The 16768-nt window shown below is 50.5% G+C and overlaps 5 protein-coding genes across 6 annotated transcripts; 3 read left to right on the top strand and 2 right to left on the bottom strand.

Annotated features, from left to right (window-relative positions):
* Positions 1 to 569: 569 nt before the first annotated feature.
* On the top strand, positions 570 to 1036 carry KRP23_10611 (putative mediator of RNA polymerase II transcription subunit 22; the record flags this gene model as incomplete). Its single annotated transcript, XM_067881080.1, has 2 exons — positions 570 to 835; positions 904 to 1036. The coding sequence occupies 2 exons, from the start codon at positions 570 to 572 to the stop codon at positions 1034 to 1036; spliced, it is 399 nt and encodes a 132-aa protein (XP_067741360.1).
* Positions 1037 to 1116: 80 nt separating this feature from the next.
* On the bottom strand, positions 1117 to 3458 carry KRP23_10612 (Chromatin structure-remodeling complex protein BSH; the record flags this gene model as incomplete). Its single annotated transcript, XM_067881081.1, has 12 exons — positions 1117 to 1393; positions 1462 to 1569; positions 1637 to 1896; positions 1971 to 2039; positions 2106 to 2388; positions 2484 to 2572; positions 2653 to 2701; positions 2772 to 2847; positions 2909 to 2978; positions 3056 to 3175; positions 3270 to 3308; positions 3426 to 3458. The coding sequence occupies 12 exons, from the start codon at positions 3456 to 3458 to the stop codon at positions 1117 to 1119; spliced, it is 1473 nt and encodes a 490-aa protein (XP_067741361.1).
* A 494-nt stretch (positions 3459 to 3952) lies between these two features.
* KRP23_10613 (Serine/threonine-protein phosphatase 4 regulatory subunit 3) lies at positions 3953 to 6971 on the top strand (the record flags this gene model as incomplete). Of its 2 annotated transcripts, none has more annotated exons than XM_067881083.1 (10): positions 3953 to 4005; positions 4080 to 4188; positions 4256 to 4358; positions 4432 to 4577; positions 4648 to 4838; positions 4907 to 5378; positions 5458 to 5698; positions 5812 to 5981; positions 6056 to 6322; positions 6384 to 6971. In XM_067881083.1, 10 exons carry the CDS (start codon positions 3953 to 3955, stop codon positions 6969 to 6971), a joined length of 2340 nt encoding a protein of 779 aa, XP_067741363.1. The 2 variants fall into 2 exon arrangements, with proteins under 2 accessions (XP_067741363.1, XP_067741362.1); XM_067881082.1 differs by having other exon boundaries at positions 6402 to 6971.
* Positions 6972 to 7197: 226 nt separating this feature from the next.
* KRP23_10614 (uncharacterized protein) lies at positions 7198 to 8451 on the bottom strand (the record flags this gene model as incomplete). Its single annotated transcript, XM_067881084.1, has 1 exon — positions 7198 to 8451. One exon carries the CDS (start codon positions 8449 to 8451, stop codon positions 7198 to 7200), a length of 1254 nt encoding a protein of 417 aa, XP_067741364.1.
* A 198-nt stretch (positions 8452 to 8649) lies between these two features.
* Positions 8650 to 9959, top strand: KRP23_10615 (putative deoxyribonuclease TATDN1; the record flags this gene model as incomplete). The annotated part of the gene is made up of 6 exons (XM_067881085.1): positions 8650 to 8751; positions 8829 to 9243; positions 9308 to 9412; positions 9480 to 9563; positions 9634 to 9766; positions 9857 to 9959. The coding sequence occupies 6 exons, from the start codon at positions 8650 to 8652 to the stop codon at positions 9957 to 9959; spliced, it is 942 nt and encodes a 313-aa protein (XP_067741365.1).
* Positions 9960 to 16768: the final 6809 nt, after the last annotated feature.

Here is a 16768-nt window from a genome sequence, read left to right on the forward strand (position 1 = left end):
TTTAAGGGTTCTAAGGTGCTGTTCTATAACGGAGGCAGCAATCGTGTAAACAGTTTGTTAGGTGGCTCTGGACATGAGTTACATGATGGCGCTGGCGGCGCGGTCTGCTCCGCCCTGTGGAGCGCGATCCCGTGCGGCGCGCGAGCCGCCCCGCCCTGCCCCGACAAGCCACGCACCTGATTGAAATGTTGCGGAACTGCTTTTGAAGGCAGCGACGGTCCCCCCTTTTAGATTTCGAGCTGCTTACATTTGGCAAGAGGTTTTTCCCGAAAAACCTCGGCAAAGATCCGTTTTTTTACTTGAGCACCAAGCGCCACCAGGAAACGGACCCGAGCCGTGTGGTAGCAATTGAAGTGCACGAGCACCTTTGCGAGCTACCTTCATTCGACTGTGCATGTCCAGATATCAATCACTAAGAGCGGGTATGCGTCGCGCAGCAAGGCCACATCGTTACTGTAAATAGTGTTTTTAACACTTAACTAGGTCATGAGCCTATACTAGGCTCTCTTCTGCTTTTCAATTAATTGTCATCTACGTTTCGTAGCGCAATTTAAAATTGAGCGCGCAGCATGGCTGAGGAGTACCGGCAGCGGCTAGACAACAATGTGGAGAAGCTGGTGGAGAACTTCAAGGGGCTGATCAAGACGTCCAAGATCAAGGACTCGTCCAATACCACGCGCGAGTCCTTCCAGAGCTCCATCTACGCCACGACCCTTGTGCAAGCGAGCGAGTCGCTGCTCAAGCTCGTGGCCGAGATGAAGCTGTCGCTGGCGCTGGGCGACTTCGAAGGCATGAGCCAGAACGTCGACTCGACGTCGGACGAGCTGCTCAAGCGGTGAGGGCCGCCCGAGCGTACATCATATCTTGCTATACAGTGCTATGCTAATGCTGCCTTGTGGACAGATGCGACGACGTGGACGCGCAGATTTCGCACTTGAGCTCCGACATCTCGTCGGCGCTGTTCGAGCTGGAGAGCCACTACTACCAGTCCAAGTGGCGATTGTCTCCCTCGACAGACAGCGAGGAGGCGTCGTAGGAGATGGAGTATGATATGGACGACGTAATATAAAGCGAGAGACCAGGAGGATCGAAGCAAAATTATCAGGAGGTGTCTGTCTACAACGACACACTGGTTGCACTAGCGGTGTCTTCTTCTTCGTCCTCGTCTTCATCCTCTTCGTCAGCATCGGGATCATCCACTTCATCAATTGAAGATGCTGCACTCGGTGTAACTCTAGGAGCTAGCAGCACGGGGGTAGCTGGCTGGCTTGGCACTGTCGATGGGGTCGCGATGCCGCCAGTGAGCGTTGAGGTAATACCATTCAGGGCGTTCTCTTTCATCCGCCACTCGTTCATTCGCCGCTGATTCTCCATCTCCGTCATGGGAATGTAACTGTAAAATAACATCATTCCATTAGCCCTGCAACGTTTCCATTCGTGGGACTGGATCCTTGCCCATACCTGGCTCGCTCTTTTTCAGATAGTTTTTGCCACATATCGCCGAGAATCTTGGATGCATCCTTAGCGCTGGTGCTAGGGTAGTCAGCCATGATCTTCTTTCGGTTTTGCCTACAAAACAACGGTGAATACTCGCAGAGAGTCCCCCAGAATTAGCGAGGTTGATAATATGAAGTACCTGCAGAACATGAGGAAGGTATTCACTGGCTTGGGTGGGCGGTTGGGCTTCGCTGTGGGCGGAGGTGGCGGAACCACGATCATTGTGGGTCGCGACAGCGGCCGCATCCGCTTGAAATCTTCCCGCTCAAGTTGCGGGATATCATCCGCCAAAATGTATTTCACAGAGGGGCCCCACGCCTCTGTATCAAGCCGATCGCGGAACGCGGCCGTGACAGGAGGAAGTCTGGTAACCCGATCTTTCAAACCCTCACGAATAAGCTGCACCAGGTCACGAATCCGATCAGGTTAGCTATCACAATCGGCATAAGTCCCAACATGTCAAGTCTTCTTACTCTGGAATAGTCACGAAGCTGCTCGCGGATGGATAACGCCACTTGAGCTTCGAATTCACCGCTTAAACCCTGTGTCCGCACAAAAGAAATGAGAAAACACTGTCTGGAGTAAGGCTAATGGACCTGTGGACTTACCAAGTCTTCACATACGACCTGGGCAAATTGCTCGGGCGAGTTATTCGGGTTGTTCAGATCCCACTCAAACCGGTCAATGTAGATGGTGTCATTTAGCCGTAGGTTGATGAAGATAGGATGCAAACTCTCCTTGGTGACGGCTTCATGCCATGGGAGCGATCGCCGCGCTTTTTCAACCTGCTCCTGAATCGACTTCGCGATGCGCTTGTAGAAGCACTCAGGAAGGTCCAGATCTCTTATTAATGCGGCGGCGAATGTATCATAAGTGAAATCCTTTTCGTATCTGGAGGTAAAAGCACAGCAGCAGGCGCAATCAGTGTCCGAAATCGACCAAATGATGAGGAATTCATCATGCAATGGGGGGAAGTTCGATCGTACAAGTTCCACGAGAAGGAGTCAATGTATCGATAGCCTTCGATGTCGAGATCAAGTCTGATGGGAATCAGTAAAATGTCGCGAGTTGGAAACTGCAGCAGCACGAACAATTTGAATTGTCAGCACCCAGCTGAAGTTCGTCATTGAACCAATTCGCTCAGCAGCGAAGTACCTTCGGGTAGCTATACAGCTTCCGCTGGGCGAGTATCATGCCGTCTTTCCTACTCCAAACGATCACCCAACAATAAATAAGACTGACGACACGAGCGTATCGAACCAGAGTCTGCCCACCTCCTCGCTTGCAAAGGGTCGTTCATCTCCTCCAGTCGCCGTTTAAGCTTTGGCGAGCTTGCCGTCGATGTGAACACTACTCACAACAACAGCACGTCAGACGCAACTCATATGTATCAACGCTCTCTGCAACGTACGCATCATGCCCTTATCCATGGGTTTCCCTCCGCGCCGACGAATCAACCACGACTCCATCAGTCCGTTGATCTGCCACAGACACCACGTTAGGCCCCAGCTCCCCGCACATTGCACAGCCTCCCAGCCTATAGAATTGCATCACGTACTCTGCCAACGTTGCCTTTGTACCTGCCCAGCATCCACTGGGACAGCATACTGGCGTTCACGCCGCATTCCTTCGACACGTCCACTTGGCGCAGCCCCAGTCGGTTCCGCAGCGCCTCCACCTGTAGTCATAAACACCCACATGAGCACCACACAGTTATTAGTATGCCGAGACCTCTATGTAGCAGCACTGTGGGGAGCAGCAGCGTGGAGTACCTCTTGCGAGAGCACAGAGCGCTCGATCTCGGCGTTGTCCTGGCGCACAGAAGAGCGAAAATTTGCCGCAAGTTAGAGAGGTCTCTTGCAGAGCAGATGGGCACGAAAGAGGGGTCGGTTCGCAGGCCCGTGGGCCGCCAGGGGCCGCGCACGCACCGGCTGAACATGCGCGAACTCCCGTCCCGCCATTTTCAACTGAGCGCTGTGAACACGGCGATGCGAGACAAGTTTTGTCCGATGATCGATTGGCAGAAAAAGGCGCTTGGAACGGATAGTGATTGGCTGAAATTGAAAATGGAATTTGTACTGATGTTATTGTACTGGTAAGCTTACCGAAGCTGCGGTCCGCTGGTCGACCGGTCACCTTTGGAGACTGTCAGCTACAAACAGTCGACGGTTCTGTGGCTTCAAGCGCGTGTCTGATTTCGCTTGTGCGCGAAGCTGCTTCCCATCGCGTACGCAGCGTAGCATCGTCGTTAACTGCAACCTTCGTTCCATTGGTCGAAAGTCAGCTTCATCCTCTTTTCCATTGGTCGAAAACGGACGATAAAAAGGGGAGTGACCTTCACTTTTCAAAAGCTCCGTAACGCAGGCAGAGTGAAAAGTTGCCACTGGACCAGCGATCAGTTAATCGCGCGCGTGGTGGTTTCCCAGCCTGCATAGACGAAGACGACGACGCGACGATGGATAGCGTCGGCAGCAGCCTCGACCAGTTCTTCCGCGAGGACATTAAGCCGTACGCAGCGCTCGTTCCTTCTTGTCCGGCGCGATGCGGCGGTTTCTGACCGTTGATTGGCTCTCCCATGACAGACGCGACTTGCCGCCGTGCGACCTGGAGCACCTGGACGAGCTCCTGCTCGTGCTCAAGACGTCGCACCCGACAGTGCGCTCCAAAGTGCAGACGGACCTCGTGGCCCAGGTGAGCAAGCAGCGCTGACTGGCTGAAATGCGAGTCAAGAATGATGAATTTTTTGTATGTTGGGCAGGGTGGTGCGTACATTATCAAGCTGCTGGATCTGTTCGACGTGAGCGAGCTGGACGAGGACAAGAGCGTGCTGCACAAACTGTTCGAGGTTTTCTATGCGATCCGTGAGTGGATTTGACGCTTTTGAGTGGAGAGGAATGCAGGACTGACACTTTTTGGGTGACTTTTGGGCCACAGTTGAAATGGGTAACCGCAGTCTGATCGAGGTGCTACTGAGTGACACCAACTTCATCTCGGTAGTCGGCGTGTTCGGCTACAATCCCGGATTAATCCGAGAGATGGACTTTCGAACGGAATTAGAAGGAGATGGGGGATTCCATGAGGTACGTGGAGAACGAAGGCGTTGACGGACAACGGAGGGGTGAGAATTAAAGGCCGTGTGCTGCATGATAGGTGATCCCGATCTTGGATCGGGGTGTGGTGGAGCGCGTGCACATGAACTTTCGTATTCAGGTGATCAAGGACAATGTGTTGTCACGCACGCTACCAGACGGATGTGTGCTCTTGCTGGAACACATGACCAACGAGAACAACTACCACATTCTTTCGTACATTTCGGAGACCGAAGACTATTGGAAGTCCATGTACGTGGTGATGCACCGCCAGCTAAATTGCTCGGAGCGTGATGCTAATTTGTACGTTGAACTTGCAGTACCGGACTTATTTCAAGCAAAGATAAACGGTTGGATGGTCTTGGACTCCTCAAGGCAATTATCTACTTGATTCGAGTGACAAAGCCCATCGACAGACCACCCCAGCGCCGGGATCCTTTCGGTCCCCCACCAGTATTCGGCTCTCTTATCGGCAATTTGTTTGGAGATGGCGAACTTTTTGGGGCGTTTGCCGCTGTGTTGGGTTCTCCTGACTCTACATCCGAGGAAATTTCGCTGGCGGTCGACATCTTGAATGTGCTGGTTTTATACCAGGGCCCAGACAGGTTACGAGCGTACCTTGCCAGCGAGGGCAAATGCATTCCTGCGCCGACCTCCGATAAGGACCGGATAACGTGGACATCAGACTCTTCCTTGTTCACCGCAATGCTCATTGTTTTTGAGCGTGACGAGCCTATGCGAATTCAGCTTTTCAACTTACTACGGGAGATATTTCGCGTACCGATTGGACATGTAAGTCTCTGATGACTTTGGTGGGCTGAGATGACATGTAATAATGGCTAAGCTGTCTGCTCCACGTCTGTTATTGAAGGATGACAAATTTTTGAGTGTGCTCTACCCGAACTACATGCATTGGCTGCTCCAACCATTGAAGAACAATACCTTCGTTCACGATGAATCCGCCATGTTTGATCTGCAAGACAGTATCATGGAACTGCTCACGTTCTGCACGGAAAACCACGGCTATCGCGTCAAGTATTTGTTTGGGAGGCAACCTATTTCGACCTACACCGAAAAGATGCTGCGATCAGAGAACAAGCTCTTTGTTATCCGTACGTAGTAGCTTGCCGAACCGGCAGATCATTGCTCAGGTGCCTCGAGCTCCATTGTGAAATAGCGTAAATTGCCACGCAGACTGATTGTGTCACTCGCTTGTTTAACTCAGATGCCGTGAAGTTTATTCGAGCATGTGCAGTTCGGGCTGAAGCTTTCTTTTCAAGGTTTTTGATTCAGAATGATCTCTTTTCACCTATGCTTGCGAATATGGAGATCGGCAAACCTAATTCTGGTGCGGTCAGTTCAGCGATCTTGGAAGTGCTGGCGTTTATTGAAAGGGTGAGGACAGCACGTTTGATTGATTTAAGACTTGACTCATTGCTAATCTGGCTTGTGTGTGTTGCACGATGAAGTCAAATTTGACGTCGTTGGTGGAGCACATTTACACGAAGTTTTACGAGACATACAAAACAGTGTGTCCGCTGGTATTTGAGGCCATACATACGCGCTATGACGGTAACTCTGGCTCTGTCGAGGCAACTATGGATTCTGCTGATACTCCAAGCAAGGTTCGATTTGTCCGGTCTGGCAGTATTGACGATGAGGAGGAACTTTACTGGGAAAAAGACACAGATACGAACGAGCCTACGCCTGAGTTGGACAAGAATGGGTTATCAGAGGTGAGATCTGCTTCCATGAATGCATTGAGGGGCTCAGCGTTTATTCATGCTAACTGTGCAGTGCTTGATGCTTACTCAGGAAGAGGTACCTTGCCAGAACCGCCCACGATCCGTTAAGCTTGTCGATTATGATGATGACGATGATGAAACCACGACCTCGCAAAAGGAAGAAAGCACTGATTTGACTTCCACAGGGTCGCCGCATGCTCCTGCTTCTTCTATTGAAGAAGAGCACGAACTCAAACTACCAGTACGGAAGAAGGAGGAGGTGGACACACAGTCATTCCTGGGAGGAAGCAACCTGTTTGCTCAGAAAAAAGCTATCCACAAGAACTCTAACAAGGCCCGATCGCCCCAGTTTAAGAACGTGTTTCAGAAGATCTCGTGGAATCTCGCTACACCTGATAGCAATGGAAATGGGACCAGCACGTCTACAGAAACATTGGAGAAACATGACCAAAGTGGCACCAGGGCCGATAAGCGCGATGATAGCAATAGTAATAGTGTAGGAAGCGATGCCACTGATGATACGAGCGTCGAATCTGGAGAGTTAATCGCTGCGAAGCGGAAGCTCGCACTGGGCGAAGGAGAAAATTCGGAGTCTTTGCTCAAGAAGGCGAAGACATGTACTCCAATCAGCTCCAGCTAAGTCACATGTAATTCAGCAGCGCGGAGAAGTAACAACAGAGGCATGAAAACTAAACGTGGAGAGTGGCAGCGAACGCAGTATTGGTAGAACCAATCGATAACGCACAAAAATGGCAACATAGAGGGATGCAAAACACGCAGCGTACCGATGTCGTCTGCCAACTGTTGACTTGGCCTGTTCCGTGAAATGGTTTGCTGGGTTGGTTTTCCGGAGAGTAAAGGCGTTGTTAGTGACGAGGGAGCAGCTTGTCCACGTCGGCCGGGGAAGCATGAGCGTCCAAGAGTCGTTTGCGGCACAGGATGGAGGTCGTCTTGTGTTTGATCCGCTCACGCTCTAGCTCCAGTCTTTCACGGGCTGCCTGGACCTCGAGGAGTGCGATCTCCTTCACCAGTCTCTGGCGAAGTAAGGAATTTGTTTCCATGTCGCCAGAGCCTTCCTCCGTCACTCGCTTACAGGATACTTCTACCACTTTGCAGTGTGCCTTCTGCATCCGCACAAGCAACATTTCCGCGCGGAATTTGACCAGCATCTGCAGTAGCTGAGCATCATAAATATCAGACTGCGCTAAGCTTCCCAGTCGGCGAATCTCGTCTTGGATCCGCTCGAGAAGTTTGTCAAATCTATCATCAGAGCTGTAGTTCCTCGTGGTCGTGCTCCCGGTCGTGTTGGAGCGTTGGTTTATTGCCAACTCCGAAGATATCGGAGTCGACAATGGTAGGCAGCCCTGAGGAGTTGAAGTTTTCTGCTTCTTGGACAGTTGGCTTTGCAGCAAAAGCTGTGATTGCGCCGGCGTTTGGATAATTGCTCCAGCACTTGGAACAGCTCGAATGGTTGGCGTCGACTCCATATCTCCTAATACTGGCAACACTTGAGCGTCTTCCGAAGCCTGAGAAGTTGAAGTCTTCTGCTTCTTGGTCGGCTGAATATGCAACGATTGCACTTGATTGTGCCTTGCAATATCTGCGTCAGCACACGGAGCCGCTTGGCTTGTTGACGGACTCGATGGAGAAACCATTGACGCAGTTGCATCCCGCAAGAGCCAGAAACCCACGCTGGTTTCATTGTCACGAGGCTTGGCAACACTCGTGGCAACTGATGCAGTGGTAAACCCAACACTTGTACCCACCGCGTCAGAGCGACCCAAGTGTGCTTGCATTTGCTGCTGCTGCGATTCACTCATCGACCTTGGCATCGGAATCGGAATCGGCTCGAGCGCCGAGACTTCCATGCTCTCGACTTCACACAACAGCACCGCACTGGAATCTGACAGAGGTTCACTCTGTCCCTGTGTATTGGGAGTCGTCGTCTTCTTGTTGGTGGTCGTGATAGTGTGTTGGGCATCATTCACTTTCTTCAAGATGCGGTAGACGCAGTGGGTGCTGCGCTCCGTCAGCTTGGAGATTTCCTTTACGGACACTCCAGCCCTACGCATCTGGACGATCTCACCGCGCTCTTCGCCCGAGATCGACAACACTCCCATCTTATCTGTAGCTCTCTGCTAGGACGCAAAAAGAAAAATGAGCTCTCGGTTTCCCTTTTTCCCGCGTAAATTTCCCTTTTGAAATTGAAGTTGTCGTTCATGTATGAACTTTTTTGTGGCAATTTTACGGATCAATACTTTCGTGGTTCACAGTACAAACTCGAACTTAGCCAACCAAGGTGCGAACTTATCGCTTTCATGCTGCGCACATCCAAAATGGCGCTCAAGATGATCGATATCGGCGCGAACCTCACGGATCCGGTCTTCACGGGACTCTACCGCGGCAAACAAAAGCACGAGGTAAATCTCCAGCGTCTTGTTTATCTATCCACCAATTCGCACGCTTTAATTCCTCTGCCTTTTTGATGTAATTGCAGTCCGATCTAACGCACATCCTGGCTCGGGCCAAGGTTGTCGGCGTCCACAAAGTCATCGTGACGGGCGGAAACCTCGAGGAAAGTCGTACGGCTTTGCAACTAGCCAACAAGAATGAGAGTGAACAGCTGCCGCAGCTGTATTCCACCGTGGGAGTGCACCCCACGCGCTGTGGGGAGTTCGAGGCCGATGGAAACGACCCGGACGCGTATTTCGACGAGTTGTTGACACTGTGTGAGGCCGGACGGGCGCAGGGGAAGGTTGTGGCCATCGGGGAGTGCGGGCTTGACTACGACCGCCTCGAGTTTTGCGACAGGGAGACGCAGCTCAAGTACTTTGAGAAGCAGTTCGAATTGGCGGAGAGGACACGGCTCCCGCTCTTCCTGCACAACAGGAACACAGGAGGAGATTTCTACGGTGGGTGAGAGGATGCAATGTTACAGTTGGAGAGCTAATGGGTTTTGTTGGGGAACTACTGTAGAAATGATTTCAAAGAACCGGTCCAGGTTCTCGCATGGAGTCGTGCACTCGTTCACAGGCAGTAAGGAGGAGATGCTCAAGCTGGTGGAACTCGGACTGTATATTGGTGCGTGAGGAGTGTTTGATTCAATTGGGGAAATTGATTTGGTGTTAACTGGGCTCTCGTGCTGCAGGTGTGAATGGCTGCTCGTTGAAGACGGCGGAGAATCTGGAATGTGTCAAGGCCATCCCGCTTGAGCGGATGATGATTGAGACCGGTACAGTATCGTAATCTTCATGACTCGTGGAAGTAGCTTAGGACTGACGGACTCTTTTGTGTGCGGTAAGATGCTCCTTGGTGCGATATTCGAGCAACCCATGCTGGTCACGGCCACGTGCAAACCTCGTGGCCGTCTAAAAAGGCTGAAAAGTACGCACCTGACTGCCTTGTTAAAGGTCGCAATGAGCCCTGCACCCTCATGTAAGTATCACTCGCTTATGAGGGACATATTGTCGAATTTACAACCGGAGCGCTAATATTTTTGCGTCATCTCTATCAAACCTTGTGCAGCCAAGTGCTGGAAATTGTTAGCGCCATCCGCGGTGAAACTCAGGACGAGGTCGCTGCTACTGTTCTCGACAACACGGAGAAGGTGTTCTTCAACACTGGATAAACTCTTCCGATCCTGTGCCTGCAGGTCTACAGCCTGTGGACGTGCGAATTTGACTGTGAGAAGTGGTCCCCAGTTCCAAAGACTGAGTGTTGCTCACTCGAAGATGCCTTCAATGTACCGCCCGCTTTGCAATGCCTTTTGGTACCAACTGTTTGTGGTGTCTTGTGCGGCAAGTATTTGATGCACAGCCCGGGCCATAGCAACTTTCCCGCAGATATAAATTCGCGCCTCTGGGGAGCTCGCCATGAGCGCAGCAATCTTTTGTTTATGGGCAGCAACCAAATCCTGCACATGCTGTGCGGGCTGTTCTGGCTCGGAAGAATGGGCGACATGGAATTCCAAGAGACCCTTGCTTTCCCAGTCACGCAGTTCGGATTCGAAAAGAGTTGAATTTTTGGTTGAACATCCAAGCAATAACAAATTCTTGCCACACGAGAGACTGGTCGGAGTTCTGGCAGAATCGGCAGTTCCTAATATTTTTTGTTGGCGTGCCAAATCATCATTGCCACTATCAACTTCAAATTCACGGTGCTGAAGAAGTGCTCGAAAAGGAGCAATGCCGATGCCATTCCCTATCATGATTGTAGGCACTGATAAGTCAAATGGAGGCTTGAATCGTGATGCTGCCACAAATCCGCGGAGCATTCGGAGTACTGGAGCGGATGCTGGAGCTGCTTCCGCAGGAGCATTACTGTTATGGTTGGTGCTGTTCTCAGTCGGCGGCAACTGAATTTCTGACTTGGATAAGATGCGTCGAAAGTTTGAGACTGATAGCCCGTGCGCTTCGTTCGGGTTGCCTAATGCCACAACAATGTCGAACTCTCGATCGTTCTTGAAGTGCGTGCTGGCAATTGAATACAACCGCGGTTTGAGTAGCGGCGTAATGTTCACGAAAACCTCGAAGGGCATTCGTAGACTTGGCGCCATATCCAGCAATTTCAGCATGCCGGATTTTGTTTGCGCGAATTCTCGGTTAAAAGCTGCAGAGCCGTCGATAGAGGCCATGTTCTCCAGAAGCTCGTGCTCTTTGTGGTCCGTCACGAAGCCAGATGCTACGCGCACAAATTCTCGAGAAATAGCTCGCAGCTCCAAGAAATCGCTGAGGATCGTTCGTATCCGACATGGACTTGGAAATGGAAGGTGGCGATTTTTGCTGTATGCTGATGGCGCTGCTGACTCAGCAGCTAGATTCGTAGATGGAGCTGGCTCTCCATCATGAAAAGATAGTTCGACATATGCATCCATGTCGAGACCAAGCTTTGATCCGATGGCGTCTACTGTGTCTTTTGGGTTCGGTGGGAAGTAACCAAATGTGTCGGCCGTCTCGAACGTCAAATCTGAATCTAGGATTGCGAGCCGAGCAAGTGAAATCTCTTTGAGTGCTGACGCATTTGATTGACAGTCACCACTGCCGACGTTACGCTTGAGCATCGTTATTGCTTGGAGTGCAAAGCAGGGGTGGCGGATGTGTGTGGCGTCACGCCGCACTGAAGTATGCCTTCGGGAAAGCTTCCGCTGTGGTTGGGTATCTTTGGTTTTAGCAATCATGGGCAGCTTTGTGTCTGTTGGAGGCTTCGCTTCTTGCGTATTAACATAGCGGCAGCGGAAGCGCAAGCGTACATGACGCCCGTAGTGATCTTGCATCAATAATCGTACCGGTGACCCTGTTCCAGTGATAGCGGCTGATGCGGTGAAGCTAGCGCTTTTACCAGGTTCATCCGTGGGTTGACACGGGGATGACGCTTCACTTTCCTGAGAGATTGTCTCCAAGTAATGTTGATTCGGTGCTAATGGCGAGACATTCGTAGCTCTTGTTAGTTCGATGGCCTCACACTTGTTCGTGTTTGGTGTACTTTGATGCTGTTCTAAGGTTGATTCCTGGGGGTCATGGGCGTCAACTGCTATGCCTGTTGGAGGACCAGGCTTTTGGAACGCCAAAAGCTGAAGAAAATGTGCCTCCCATTTGACGAAGGCATCGTCAATATCTTTCGAGACATCACCAAGCCCGAGTGGGCACAGTCTAACGGCTCCTAAAGCTTGCATCCGTGCGTCTACAAATTTTCCCATCGCGTTATACGTGAGATACATGGAGTTTCCCACGCCAAACACCGCGTATTGAACACCTTGTAGCGGATTTTTCGGCTTACTGGTATTCAGTGATCCATTCCCGTTATTGAATGCGATTCGCCAGTTCATACGAAGAAGTGGTCGAACTGCAGCAGAAAACGAACTTTGACGGCGTGGTTTTCTTGCTGTGTTTGGCGAGATAGCTATTCGTTGTCTGAGCTTTGTGGAGTCCGGAGAACTACCCCGTGTTGTTGTGCTCGCTTCGGTGGCAGCATCAGTTTCTACTGGAAGTGTTGCATCGGTTGGTCTCGTTTCCTCCGGTAGCACCGAGTCAATTGAGGCAAATGCGTTGACGTCTCCGGATGCTAGGCGAAGCCATTGAGAAAAGATTTCTGCGTTCGGGGATGGCCCACCAGCAAAATGTGTAGACACCACGAACACGGTAGCGCGTGAAGTTGAATGATACGAACCTTTTGGGTCGTTATTGAAGCATCCAGGATCGAAATCTTCAAGAGATTTTAGCGAGACGTCAGCTCCGCATTGAACGGCTTTCTCAGCTAATGATGAAGCGAAGCGATCGGATGTTCCAGTTAATGACCCGCTGAAAATATTCACGTGGGTTATCGTGCCGACTGCTTGGTTAATTTTCCGAAAGGATACGGACAGACGCCGAGACTGTCTTTGAGGTGGTGGTCTCGGTGAATGCTGCACGGTGGCGGGTGATTCTGTGTCCATCAATACTGCGTACTGAGCACAAGACGGGAAGGCTGCGCTGCTCAAAATTCCGTAATTCGTTATGAACGCGCTCAAGTTTTTACTTGCATGTCGACTATTGATAGTCCAGTATCAATGGACATCAGCATAAGGTTTAACTTGAGAGGCTCCATTTAGCTAGGCGTTTTCTGATGAACTGCAACCAACACCATCGCCGCTTGAAATCCAAGATTGGGGAATCGCAGCGGCACGCGCGTGTTTTGTCGACAGCGCATATTGTTGGGCGGATTTTGCTGTCATTTCGATGTACTGTTGGGTGCTGATTAAGAAACGAACGCGTGATCTCCTCTGAAGTGAGTAGACTTGGTAAAAGTGGGGTGTTACGCAGTCAATGCTTTTAAGGCTTGAACCAGATGAGAGCTATCAAACGTTTAATTTCACGACATAGAGAAAGCTGCATTCCACGAAGTTGATCTCCGGAAAAACATTCCTGGTTGTTCAGCCACGGTCTGTCAGCGATGGGATGGAAATAGCGTTGGTGTCGCCATGCTGCCTTGACGGAATGTCCAAATCCGAAAGTGCGACTGTCTTCCTTTCTAACTCTCCAACGCTACAGATCTCGTTGGTGGTAGTGACACCTGGAAGCGAAGCTCAAATTGATGGCTTGGAACTTTGTCGACCTGAGGACCTTACGGGATAGCAGGAAAGTATCTTGCGTTACAGCAACTGTCCTATTTGAATAGCGAGTGGAACTTCAGTTCTTTGGAAGTACATGTACTGTACTGTACACTGGTATGTGGGTTTTAACATTAAATTGACGACGCTACGTGTGAGTAGTGTGAGAATTTCAGGTCGCTTTCTTATTTTTTTAATGACAGCTCTCATAAATTCCTAAAAGGTATACGTTGCATTTGCGCTCGAAAAGGTGTGAAATCTCGGAAAAGTTAACCATATCATTATGGTGGTCAATTTTTCTCTGTGTCCCTAGTCAGATACTGGGAGTGAGAGCAGTATTGATTTCAAAACTTGTGCCTTGACCCAGGATCATGGTAGTGGCACTACTGTGTCACCTCTGACGGTTTTTTTCTAATTGTTGCCGCAGTGGAAGCTCCAAATCTGCCAATGTCGGACCGCGTTTAGCGATATCTCCAACATGTACAAGATCGTTCTGGGGTATGTTGCCGATAGTTTTTGTGTTAGTAGCCGCACAAAGAAGCGATGCTCTGTGCACTGGCAATAATCTTGACGGTTCGTCCAATGAAGGTGGTGTACATGTCGACATCGACGCGGAGATCATCTGTAACAGGTGTGTTTCCCAGCTCTCAAACGTTGTTTCCACGCATTTCGATACGTCGCCTAGTCCGAGTGGACAAACGCTGACGGCTCCTAGTTCCTGCAATCGCTCATCCACATATTTTGCTGTCGTGTTGAAGGTGCGGTAGTTAGAATTGCCCATGCCAAACACCGCATACTGAAAACGCCGTAAGGGCTCATCGGGTTTGTTCAATGTCTTGGATGAATTCGCTCGGCCAAATGGACTACGCCACTTCAGTTGAAAATTCGACCGGGTATCTTGCGAGTGAGAACTCGTTGCGGTGATCTGGCGTGTTCGTGGGCTTTGATCATTAGCGTTTAAGGGTCTCCCAGCGGGAAAACCCGCGTTTAGCTTTCTCGTTGCTGAAAGTTTGTCTTGGTTGACTTGAAGCTGCGGTGGACCTTTCGTGGGGGAGCAAAATGGTTTTGATGTCTTTCGAAGCCACTGCAAAAACTTTTCGGCATTGGGAGATGACTTCCCAGCAGCGTGAGTGGAGACCACAAATACTGCTACGCGATACAAAGAACTTGAATCGATGTACTGCTCGGGCTGAAACTCATCCAGCGATTGAACTGTGACGACTGCTCCACGTAATTTGGCCTTTTCCGCGAGTGAAAATGCAAGCTGCTCCGACGTAAAAGTCAGCGACCCGAGAAACACGTCCACATGGGTTATCCGGCAGTCTGGGGAGTGATTTGACCCACAATTGGGCAGCAGTAGTTGATTCGAGTACTGGTATTTGTCTTGGTGCTGCTCCTCCTCGTTGAGACTTCGAACGCCATTGGACATCTTTGATCAGGCACGTCGCAAACCAGCGAGCTGGTCGACTCACTCCTGGCGCTGTAAAGATAATTTGGTTGCTTCTCTATGAGGTGCTTTTGCTGATCTAAACTTCTTCACTGTCCTATTGATAGTTAGAACCAATTCTGTTCGCCCTCGATGGCTTTCTTATGCCGCCTTGCCGACAGCATTCAGTAGCAATACCACAAATAACAATCGTAAACTTGCTGAAGTGAAGAGTGCAAAAAAGTTGTCCTGTGATCGCTGAACCAATTATCCGTCAATCGAGGCTTTGGATTTAGTGATGAAGGCATAATTGCGCTGACGTCTTTAACCAGACATTTCAATGTGCACCGTCCACAGGAGAATATGTTATCCTTACTTTCTCTACGATGGTTCGGAGTCCGAGACAACAGGAAGTCTGCAAAACTGCAGTGGATATTATTCTGGCACCTCTTTCATTTATCTTCGATCAATAAGCGGAGGCATTGAGGTGTTTTGATCGAAAGCTCCCCGCTGCGCAATAATGCTTGTGTACGCGCTGCTGTATCGCCTTTGAGGTGACTCATGCCCTTGTTTCCCGGGCAGCCCAGCACGGGGCAGCCTTAAATGCATTGGTGTGGAGCCTTGTACTATCGACTGCTCCACCACCTCTGAGATACTGATCTCTGTAGAGCTGGTAGGAGCACACCGGACCGATTCTCGGGGTGGTGGGCTTGATGGCTCTCGAGCTGTGGCTGGTGCGCTGACTGACACACTGTTAGAAATCGTCTGCAGAAGCTGAGCTTCCCACTTGGCAAACACAACTTCAATGCCTTTGGAGACATCACCCAGTCCAAGGGGGCATACACGCATAGCTCCTAGCTCGTGCAACCGTGAGTCCACGTACTTGGCTGTAGCGTTGTACGTGCGGTATATCGAGTTGCCGACCCCGAAAACAGCATATTGGACTCCGCACAAGGGACCATCAGGCTTACTCTCAGGGTCACCTCCGCCAAACGGGTGGCGCCAGTATACACGAAAGCTTGCTCGAAATGCATCTGTCATCGAGTGGTGTCGCTGCAGCACTCCCTCTGAATGAATTCGATGCGTCCGCGGACTTTTGGTGTCATGAGAGCTGTTTTGTGGCGGTGCACTCGCTTCAATCGCTTTTGCTTCCAGGGTCTCCTCGGAATGATGAACCGTTGACGAAGGCACTGCGGTTGGGACCTCGCGAAGCCACTGCAGGAAGGCTTCGGCATTTGGAGCTGGTTTCCCTGCAACGTGCGTGGATACTACGAAAACTGCCACGCGTGTTGGTGCGCGATAGGGAGAATTTGAATCGACGTATCGCTCCGGGTGGAAAGCTTCCAACGAATGCATAGTGACCTCTGCTCCTCGCTCTTGGCTCTGCTTAACTAGAGATGCCGCCAGCTGCTCCGATATTGCTGTCAGCGAGCCGAGATAAACGTCGACTTGGGTTATACTCCTCGCACAAACACTATTTGTTCGCCAGTTTGTTATTGACAGTCGATGCGAGCGCCGGCGAATTTGCTCGGAAGGCTTGGGCTGGATAACATTGAGCTCACCTGGGGGGTCTTCAGACGCACTCGACATGGAGTATCGGTCTGGAGAAAACAGTAAAAGTAAACGGAACCCGAGACTACAGGGGTTTTCTCGTACCGATAAAATTGCGTAATGAAACAAATATGTTGACCCGCATCTGGCCATGTCAATGTGGACTATTGATAGCAAGTAAAACGGCACTCTTCTTGACGTCAGAATCTTATGAAACATGCTAGAAAATATATAAAGCAGAGCCATTTTTTATTTCTCTGCCTGTCCAATGCCGTTGAAAAATAGCGCAACTTTGATGGGGGCCACTCTCTAGGAGATTGTTTTTAAAAATCGACTCCGACATTATTTCCTGCGAGCTTGACATACTTACGCCGGC

The sequence above is a fragment of the Phytophthora ramorum genome (genome assembly GCF_020800215.1).
Source record: "Phytophthora ramorum isolate Pr-102 chromosome Unknown Phyram_PR-102_s0010, whole genome shotgun sequence".
In the NCBI taxonomy this organism is placed as follows: Eukaryota; Oomycota; class Peronosporomycetes; order Peronosporales; family Peronosporaceae; genus Phytophthora; species Phytophthora ramorum.